Source organism: Lynx canadensis, chromosome A1 (assembly GCF_007474595.2).
Source record: "Lynx canadensis isolate LIC74 chromosome A1, mLynCan4.pri.v2, whole genome shotgun sequence".
Lineage (NCBI taxonomy): Eukaryota > Metazoa > Chordata > Mammalia > Carnivora > Felidae > Lynx > Lynx canadensis.
The window spans coordinates 124,333,699-124,344,270 of NC_044303.2; the positions used below are offsets into that span (position 1 = coordinate 124,333,699).

At 40.9% G+C, this 10,572-nt stretch overlaps 1 protein-coding gene across 1 annotated transcript in view; it reads left to right on the forward strand.

The window, feature by feature from the left end:
* IL31RA (interleukin 31 receptor A) overlaps positions 1 to 10,356 on the forward strand; it is a 56,995-nt gene extending 46,639 nt beyond the window's left edge. The window contains exons 9-15 of the mRNA XM_030321227.1: positions 1,047 to 1,229; positions 2,039 to 2,140; positions 2,966 to 3,112; positions 5,127 to 5,267; positions 7,406 to 7,499; positions 8,628 to 8,709; positions 9,907 to 10,356. Of these exons, the coding sequence (XP_030177087.1) occupies positions 1,047 to 1,229; positions 2,039 to 2,140; positions 2,966 to 3,112; positions 5,127 to 5,267; positions 7,406 to 7,499; positions 8,628 to 8,709; positions 9,907 to 10,356 (1,199 nt within the window). The remainder of the gene's footprint in view (positions 1 to 1,046; positions 1,230 to 2,038; positions 2,141 to 2,965; positions 3,113 to 5,126; positions 5,268 to 7,405; positions 7,500 to 8,627; positions 8,710 to 9,906) is intronic.
* The last annotated feature ends 216 nt before the right edge of the window (positions 10,357 to 10,572 follow it).

Below are 10,572 nucleotides of genomic sequence, written 5' to 3' on the forward strand. Positions count from 1 at the left end.
CTTTGGCCTTCAAGAACAGAGGTTCCTAAATATGAACACAGCCTCATGGGGCTTGTTGCCTAGAAATAGCAGGATTCAATACCCCAGATGCCACATCAAATTCCTACATTTGGCCTAGGCTTCTAGCTTCAGAAGGCTCTTTTATTTATTTATTTTTTTGAGGGACACTGCCTCCTTTTCTGCCTTTATCCAAGATTGTCTTTGGTGTTCATTTAAGCATATTTTCTGTTCCAGTTTTGAAGCTTCAGGTGTGTTGTGGGTGATAAGAAGTGGAGGAGAGGGGAGAGCCACATCCTGTGATCTTCTGAGCCCCACGCCTTCTCTGCCATACTGCACCTCTAGTAGTTCTCCTCTCTTTGCTTATTTAGAAAATTTTCAATAAGATAGCTCTCTGATTCTAATGAAATCCTAGCTATTGTATTTGAAGTCACGTGTTCAACTTTTCTATTAAAGGAATCCTCCTTGCCCTTATCCAGACATGAGTTTTTTGTTGGGCTTGCAGAAAATGTCATTGGCATATCGGTCCGTACCTAGGGGCTTTGAATGAGTGTGTCTGCATCTTTCTGGTACAGATACAATTCTTACTGCCCTATGGAGAGGAATCCATAGGCAGGTTGTGTGGGGCTAGCCTAGACAGTTTAAATTTGAAGCCACCTCCCTGGTATGATATTAGGGTCCCCAGCTCCCAGCCATAGAATTCCTGGTGCCTGAAATTCTTCGTCTCAGGCTTGCTTTCCTTTTATTTGCAGAGGCACCTGTGGAAGGTGAGTCTTTTGAGTCAGCAACTCTCTAGTGAGATCCTTTCTTGGAAACAGGTAAATTTTGTCAGAGATAAGGAAAAATTAAGAAGGTACTTACATCAAAGTTGGGGGTAAAGAAAAGAGATACAATAAAAAGGGTGGAAACAGCACCATTAAGGGAGGCTGCAGTGGAGATCCTGAACTTTGATCTTCTTTACAATTTGGGCAGTGAATGGATGCCAGTGTGGTTGGTGCATTTGGAGAATGAGTTGGGCAGCTTTCTTTCTTCTTTTTCTCCTCTCTTAGCATTTCAGTGCATTGAGGCCATGCAGGCCTGCCTCACTCAGGACCAGCTGGTGGTGGAGTGGCGAAGCTCTGCTCCAGAGGTAGACACATGGATGGTTGAGTGGTTTCCAGATTTGGACTCAGAGCCCTCCACTTTTTCCTGGGAATCTGTGTCTCAGGCTACAAACTGGACAATTACGCAAGGTAGCAATTATGAACCGTATAAGTTCCCTCTTTGTGGGATTCAGTTTCATTTCCATCAGTTTTAAAATCTTTAACTTTGACGTCAAAGCTGTAGGTGTGGTTAATAGCATTTGACAAAGCTAGTGCAAGCTTAGTGAAGTGACATTCTTGCCATTTCCCAGTGAGGCTGTGTTGGGAAGTCATGGGTATCACACCAGGTATCTGGCCTGTTTCCAGGTGGAAAACACCATGTTAACACCACCATCAGAGAGCCCTTCCTGATGTCTCGATCATGGGGATAACATTAGAGTTTATATCCCATCCCAACAAACACTGATCACAGATAAGTGAGGCTTTACCCTCCTAATCCTGTCAGTCCAGCCATTTATTAATACTTAATAGCACTCATATAAGGATTTATACTCATGCAGGGATGCAGGAAGACAGAGGAGCTAGAATTAATGGTATCTGAGTTCACCAGGTGATGTGCTGTTAACAGAAGGATTCAGTTTTTTTCTGCATTGCTACCAAATCAGGTATCAAAATCCATGATGGAGGAGGGACGGATTTCTTTTCCCTTCCTGGATGTCTCTGTCATTTTATCACACTGGTGCAGACTTGGTTCTTAGAATTAATTTTAAAAGTTCTATTTTAGAACTAGCATAGACATTAGAGACCATCCAACCTAACCTCCTTATTTTCCAGATGTGGAAACTGTACAGAAATAGAGCATCTTTAGTAAGTTGTAGTGGTAAGTTGGTTTAGTGGTTCTTCTCCTTTGCCGTGCCCTGAAGTAAGGCCTGTTTTCTGTCTTTCTTTCTTATTTGCAGATGAATTAAAACCTTTCTGGTGCTATAACATCTCTGTGTATCCAGTGTTGCAAGATCGAGTGGGCAAGCCATTTTCCATCCAGGCTTATGTCAGAGAAGGCAGTATGTATGAAAAGGCCCTGTGGGGCAAGGAAACACTGAGTGGGGGGTGCTATCCAACATCCAGACAAGGCTGTGGATGTCTGTAGCTCATTCACAGTTGCCTTAGTGTTTAGCTGTGCTGCACCTTCATTCAGCTTTTGGTAAGCTATATATGCTTGACACAATGTGGTCAAGTTGTAGATCCACTGAATTTCAAAGCTGGACTAGAAGTTAGAGATCATCAAGTCCAGGCCCCTCATTTAATAAATGGAAAATCAAGGCCCAGAGAGTTGAAATAATTTGTGCAAATTCACAAAGAAACTTTGTGCAAATAGCCCTGTAGGCAGAATAACATTTAGCTAAGACCGGGTTAGGGACTTTGCAGAGTTAATCATAAGTTGGAGATGCTAAAAAATTACTTTTAATTGTGTAATTGTAATCAAGGGTTTTACTGGTGAACTTCCCAGACTTTATCTTTTGGAAGTTAACCTCCTCCACGTTAGAAAATACATCCTGTCACTCAAAGGTAGCCCATGGGGGCATATCCTTCACCTATATTTGATGATAGCTATTACAGATATGAGTAGAAACTGAATGCAAAATGAGAGTGAGAGCCATAAGAAAGTACTTTTTTTGTAGGCCTCTGACCCTGCTTTTCTTCTGTTCGAGATGGATAATTCCAGAAAACAGTGTTCCCAAACAAGATGATTCATCATTTACCTACTTTGCTCCTACTTCCCACCTCCAGCACTGATTTCGCTTTCAGTAATAGCCAGAGCCTTTGTGGGGAAAGGATCTACTCCACTGTGATTCAGTGTTTATTGTTTTTATCCCTGTCCTGTAAAGTTCCGTCAGCAGGTCCTGTGACCCAGGCGGACAACATTGGTGTGAAGACAGTCACAATCACATGGAAAGAGATTCCCAAGAGTCAAAGAAATGGTTTCATCACCAACTACACCATATTTTACCAAGCTGAAGATGGAAAAGAATTCTGTAAGTGTGCTTATAGCCAAGTTGGAAACTCCCTAAAACCCAAACATGCTATGGATAGACCTGCCTTAGGGGTTGGTGCCCTATAATCTTGCATGAGTCACTTAGCTTCTTTGAGAATCTCTGATAATGAGGCCAAGAGTACCTATCTCTTGAGTTTTTTGGAGTCAAATGAGAGTGAAGTGACAGTCTTGTAGGAACCACAGGAGTTGATATAATATGTCCTCGTTAGGCTGTGAACAAGTGGGCCTCCTGGGAGCTTCACCATCATTAGTCTGGAATGGACTTGTGTGCTTGGATCAAAGAGTAGAGTAGTGACAGTTAGCTCCGTGCAGGACCCTTTATCCTGACTCCTACTGCCCACTGCCAAGTCATCTTTTTTCCTTGAATCCAGACTATCTCATGATTTCCTAGGGATGGGCATGGATTCCTAAAATTAGGCAAATTTTTTTTATTATGGCAAAATACATATAACATAAAACTCACCACTTAAAACATTTGAAAATGCACAGTTTAGTGGCATTGAGTATGCTGATAATGATGTGTGACCATCATCTCTACCTGTTTCCATGCCAAAAAGAAACCTGGTAGCCATTAATCAGTGTCTTGGCATTGTCTTCTTTCCACAGTCTCTGGAAACCACAAAATTGTTTTCTGTCTTTTTTATTTACCTATTCTGGCTATTTCATACAAATGGGATCATAGAGTGTGAGGCTTCTTTTACCTGGCTTCTTTTACTTAGCATATTGTTTTCAAAGTTTATCCATCCTGTAGCTTGTATTAGTATCTCATTCCTTTTTATAGCTAAAGAATATTCTATTATGTGGATATCCCACATTTTATTTATCCATTCATCAGTTGATGGGCATTTGGGTTGTTTCCACCTTTTGGCCACTGTAATTAATGCTACTATGAATATCTGTGTGCAAATACCTGTTTGACTTCTCTGCTTTTAATTCTTTGGGGCATATACCTAGAAGTGGAATTTCTGGGTCATATGGTAATTTGGGCTTAACATTTTGAGAAACCACTGAACTGTTTTCCATAGAGGCTGCCCCATTTTATGTGCCCACCAGCAAAGTCTGATAATTCCAATTTTTCCACATTCTTACCAACACTTATTTTATGTTAAAAAAGATTATTATGGCTATCCTTGTGGGCATGAAATGGTTTCTCAGTGTGATTTTGATTTGCATTTCCCTAATACCTAATGATGCTGAGCATCTTTGCATGTGCTAATTGGTCATTTGAGGATCTTCTTTGAGAAAGTCTTCAATTTTTTTTGACCATTTTTATTATTAATTAATTTATTTATTTTTTAACCTTTATTTATTTTTGAGACAGGGAGAGACAGAGCATGAACAGGGGAGGGTAAGAGAGAGGGAGACACAGAATCTGAAACAGGCTTCAGGCTCTGAGCTGTCAGCACAGAGCCCAACGTGAAGCTCGAACCCACAGACCGCGAGATCACAACCTGAGCTGAAGTCGGACGCTTAACCGACTGAGCCACCCAGGCGCCCCAGACCATTTTTAAATTGGGTTGTTTGCCTTTCAGTTGTTGAGTCCTAAGAGTTTTTAAATATATATTCTCAATAGAATTTCCTTATAAAATCTGTGATTTGCATATATTCCCATTCTGTGGGTTGTCTTTTCATTCTCTTGATAATGTCTTTTGATGCACAAAAGCTTTTATTTTGGTGAAGTCCAGATTAATCTATTTTCTTTTGTTGTTTATGTGTTTGGTATCATATCTGAGAAACCAAGGGCAAATTCAAGGCCACCATTTACCCTGTGTTTGTCTTCTAAGAGTTTTATAATATTAGCTCTTATGTTTAGGTCCTTGATCTATCTTTATAGGCTAATTTTAAGCACAACATGGATAGAGGGATTGGGGTATGAGATGGGCTGGCTTAGAGGTACAGTTTCCAGTGCTCTTATTTCACTGCTTGGCCTTGGATCTGGCATTTTTTTTACTTGGCCTTGGCTCTGGCATTTGACTTCCATCTTTTTCCTTTAGCCAAGACAGTTAACTCCAACATCCTGCAGTACGATCTGGAGTCCCTAACACGAAAGACCTCTTATAGTCTTCAAGTCATGGCCAGCACCAGTGCTGGGGGGATCAACGGCACCACGATAAACTTCAAGACATTGTCAATTAGTGAGTATTTCCTTCAAGCCTTGGATAATTCCCCTTGGCATTTCCCTTAGGCCAGTTAGTGATGATGTTTTCCAAAGGCAGGGGGAAGCCAAGTGAAAGGGTGGTACATAGAAGAACCATCTACCCTGTGGCTCACTGGCCTTCCTGGAAGGTATATGTGTGAGGAGAGAATAGGGAGAGCAGGCACATTGAGAGCTGAATTGAAAAAGAGTGGTCATTTTGCTCCTTCCTAATGGATAGCCCCCTACTATCTTGAGGTGAAGAGATCAAGTTAATGCCAACTTTACTCTCAGTCCAAACAAGCTCCTGCTTCAAGGCTGTCCCCAAGTTCATAGTCACCAGTTTCTCTGTGTCACAGGTTACTGCACAATGGGGCCTTAGAGGGAAAACCTTGGTTGAACAAGCACCACTGGCCCACAGGAAGTAACTTAACCTCTATCCTTTGTGAAGATTTTTGAGTAAAAACATACATGACATGTTCTGCTTATTAGTTTTTAGATTAGAAAAATAGCAAGAAAAATGTAATAAATAACAAAATATAAAATGCTATATAGTGTTGTATGATGGTTATGGGAAATATTCAAAAGGAAAAGAAGATGAAATGAGAAGAGAGATCAAGAAGAAAGGGGAATGGGAGAAACAGAAATATGTTAATTTTCTCAAGTCTTTGAGGGAAAGAGATTTGATTTGATATATTCGAATTGTTTTAAGAATTATTTACATTAAAAGTGAAAGGACATTGCCAATTTTTACAGTAAAAGTGAAAAATAGTCTGGTTTAAGTACTCTTGAAAACCTCTTGCTCATTACATTGTTAAAAGAATAAAAATATATTTATGCCTCTGGAAAATACGAATATGGGATTGTTTTTTTTTTTTTTTTTTTTTTTTTTTTTTAATTTTTTTTTTCAACGTTTATTTATTTTTGGGACAGAGAGAGACAGAGTATGAACGGGGGAGGGGCAGAGAGAGAGGGAGACACAGAATCGGAAACAGGCTCCAGGCTCTGAGCCATCAGCCCAGAGCCCGACGCGGGGCTCGAACTCACGGACCGCGAGATCGTGACCTGGCTGAAGTCGGACGCTTAACCGACTGCGCCACCCAGGTGCCCCTGGGATTGTGTTTTTTACACAACACATTCTATTTTTATGGACTAACACTGCCTTTTTGGAGGTTTTTGATATTGTTCTTTAGAGTCTTTTAAAAATGCTGTTTTATTTTCACAACACTGGGCACAAATTGCATTATCTGCTAGAATTTTCTCCATGGGTCAAATTTAAGGCAAGAGCCTGCCTTGGAGTGTCGATGTTTCTTACACTTGTCTACACATTACAAATCGCCTTCCTTCTGTCTCTGTTCCTGTACAGTCTACTCTCCACACACCAGCCAGAGTTTAAAACCCTAGACTCCTGCTTGAAACCCACCTGTGGCTTCTGTTGTATTTTAAGTAAAATTCAAACTCCTACCCATAGCTTTCAGGATCCTTCACAATCTATTGTTTACTGACCTCATCTCCTACAACTTTCTGCTTCCGTCTGTGTTAACTTCTTATTGCTTTGCGGCTTTTGCATCTACTGTTCCTTTTGCCAGAAATGCTTTCTCCATATTGTTGCATGGCCAGTTTCTTCTCATTATTAACATTAGCTCAAATTTCACCTCTCAGAGAAGTCTTCCTTTGCCACCCTATCTAAAGTTACTAACTTTTCTTCAACCTTACCTTGGATACAGTCTAATATCCTATTATATCTGAAATAATCTTTTTTTATTGTCTGAATCCTCCTACCAGAATGTAGGCTCCATGAGAGTACAGATCTTGTATTTCTTGCTTATTGCTGTTTATTTTATTACCCAGAACAGTGTTTGGCAAATGGTAAGTGCTCATAAATATGTACTGAATTAAAAATGTTGGAGACTGAACCTTGTGAACATAATATCTGTCACTATTATTCAGGCAGAAGAGAACTGGATGAGGAGCCATAAATACCAGGGTTTTTTTTTAATGAATAAATTAAAATTCAATTGAATTGAAAGAAAACTCATAAGTAATGTGTTGCTTAAGCTACTAGAATAAAAAGTTACTCTTTGGTATTTGTTAAGAAAGTGAGGACTTTGACTGACATTTGTTCTCCTATTCCCAAAGGTATCCTTGAGATTTTCCTTATAACTTCTCTGGTTGGAGGTGGCCTTCTTATTCTCATCATCTTGTCAGTGGCATATGGTCTCAAAAAGCCCAAGTGAGTTTATAGGCAACAGCATGGGCGTTATAGGCAACAGAAAGGGGTGGAAGGCATCATGGGTGGAAGAGGGTTCTCTGTCATTAAGGGGGTATTGTTTCATTTATTAATTTGGCATATATTTATGGAGTTTATTATATGTTACACCCTATAGCTCATCAGAATTCTGACCAAACAAGAGGACTCTCACCCCCACAGCCCCATACACCAGGCTTAGGCCAAGGGATTGCCAGTTGCCCCACAGGCTTTATCTTCTGTATTTGGCATCTGAGACTAAAATTAGGGAGAAGGTCCTTTCTCTCAGCATCTGGCAGCAGCAAGAGGGCTGAAGGCCACTAGCTTCTCTCCCAGGCAGACCAGGGAGCGTACCCATAGAATTAGATTACTAGCCAGTAGTGTGCCCAGCACAGACTTGTTCCTTGCTCATGGTGCAGTGTTGGAGGGCTGGCTACAGGGGCATTTGTCCTGGCCACTATGGGAAAGGAAACTCATCCTTAGGGTCATAGGCTTTCTCTCCACAGACAGCCTCATACTGTCATGCTGGTCAAGAGCTCCCTCCCTCATAGACCTCTCTCTCCAGAATTGTGCAATTTGGGGCCTTCTCTGCCAAGCAGCTATGCTTAGTTATGGTTAAGTGAATGTCAACCTCATTTTCCAACCATAGGTAGAAACCAGGTCAGCAGCCAAATTCTTGTACGTGTTGCATGTGTAACAAGCTCCCAGGTAATGCTGCTGCTGCTGCTGCTGCTGCTGGAGGGTACCCCACTTTGAGAATCACTGTACTAAAGTATGGGTATCTTATAAGACTTTGAGTGTTACCTTTCCTGGAGAATATATCTCAAAGACATGGTTCTGTGATGGTGTGATTTTCAGCATCAAGATCCGGGGTGGAGATGAAGGGCAGGAGAGGGTAAGAAAGGTGTCTTTCCATCACATCCCATTGATGACTTGAAGTTTCACTCCCCAGGTTACTTTGTTTTCCCAGTTTCTGTCAGGAGGTCAGAAGCTTGACCTTGTTTATTAGGGAGACACACAACTCCCTATAGCAAAGCTCCATCCTTTTTGCATAGCCATGCAGTGTGAGTAATATACTTCTTTAACTCACTTCCTGTTTTAAAATATTATTAGCAGATTGAAGCACCTCTGTTGGCCCGATGTCCCCAACCCTGCTGAAAGCAGCATAGCCACATGGCGTGGAGATGATTTCAAGGTAAACAGTCCTGTCTTTGTTAAGCAATCATTGAGGAGGCTGGTTGTAAAAGACAATGAAGAGTGATGGAGGTTAGGAGGAGTCCTGGGCTGAGATTTTACAGGGTTTACATGAACTATGAGATTATGACCTGAGCTGAGGTGGGATACTTAACTGACCGAGCCACCCAGGTGCCCCAAGTTTCATAAGTTTTTAAATCGAAAACTCTTTTGAAAGTTTTAAGGTGTAATTTCTTAGTTAAGTAAAAACAAGCCCTGTCAAATATCACCTTTAAATTTGTATTAAAGACTGTTTCTAGTATTGCTTGATGCTGGAATTTTTAGTATTAGCACTTGTTTCAACTCAGAAATCTTTTTTAAACATGGACATTTTTATTTACTTATTTAAATTTTTGTTATTTGTGTTATTTCTGTTTTCTTCTCTCCTGTGTCAGCTGTGTATTACCTTATTTGCTACTTATTAAAAGTTATGAAGAGAGTAAACAGATTTATAGGCAGTATTGTCAGATGTCTAAAGTGTTCATTTATTTAAAAAAAGTTATTTATTTTGAGAGAGAGAGAGAGATAGAGGAAGGGGCAGAGGGAGGGAGAGGAGGAATCCCAAGCAGGCTCAGTAAGGGGCTCAATCCCACAATGCTGGGATCATTGCCTGAGCTGAGATCAAGAGTTGGACGCTTAACCAACTAAGCCATCCAGGTGCCTCGAAAATGCTTTTTGAGTAACATAGGGCTGGCCTCCATGGCAGGCATATATTACTCACTGAATGCCAGGCATTGAGCTAGACTCTTTGTATACAAAGATGTTAAAGACACTGCCTCTGCCTAGGAGGCCACCTTTGATTTTTCTGATGATGTTGGGCAAGTCATTTGTCTTCATGATTGTAGTTTTTGCATCTGTAAGAGTTCTAATTTTGATGTTCCCATCTGAACTGTAGTTTTGTGAACTTAAGATTGTGTGGCAAATAGTCTCGAGCTCTCTATAAGAAAAAAATGGAATACCTCGTGCCATTCTCAGGAAATGGGCCAGTGTTGCCATGCTCTTATGGAAGGGCATATGGAGGTGATTGGCCATCACTTCTGGTCTCTGGAAGGAATGTGGGGGCTGGTCAAGAGGTGAGACATTGGTTGTCCCAAGCCTATTGACTACCTCATGTGTAGCTCCAAAATGATCATTGAGGGTATCCTTTTCTCTTTTTCAGGATAAGATAAATTTGAAGGAATCTGATGACCCTGTGAATATGGAAGAAGACAGAGTTCTAAAACCATATTCTTCCCCCAGAGACCTTATTGACAAGTTGGTGGTGAACTTTGAGAATTTTCTGGAAGACGTTTCCACAGAGGAACTTGGAAAGGGTCAGGAAAACATTTTGAGAGAGGAAAAAAATGAATATGTGACTTCTCCATATCGGCCTTACTGTCCTCCCATTTCAACTGAGATTCCACAGAGAAAATCCCAACAACTGTGTTCTAGAATACCAGAGGGGATCTGCTTAGAAACCACAGAGCAGCTTCTTTCTTCTGTTCCAAATTTAGGGCCAGACCGTATCTGTGAAGAAGGAGAACCTAATCCATACTTGAAAAATTCAGTGACAACCAGAGAATTTCTCACGTCTGAAAAACTTCCAGAGCAAACCAAAAGGGAAGTCTAATTGTTACTGTGACTTGAATCTCTCTGGGTTGTAGTGTGGGCAACTCTTATAGACAGAATGTATTAGGACTTAGCCAGAAGAGCTTCCTTGGCTGTCTCCCCATCCTTGCTTTGTGTTAGAGAAATTGTCACACATCCCTGAGTGGCTTGTTGAACTTGGTTGGCACAGATGTGTAACTTGCCTGAGAAGAAGGGATAGTGGTATGTCTGAGCATTT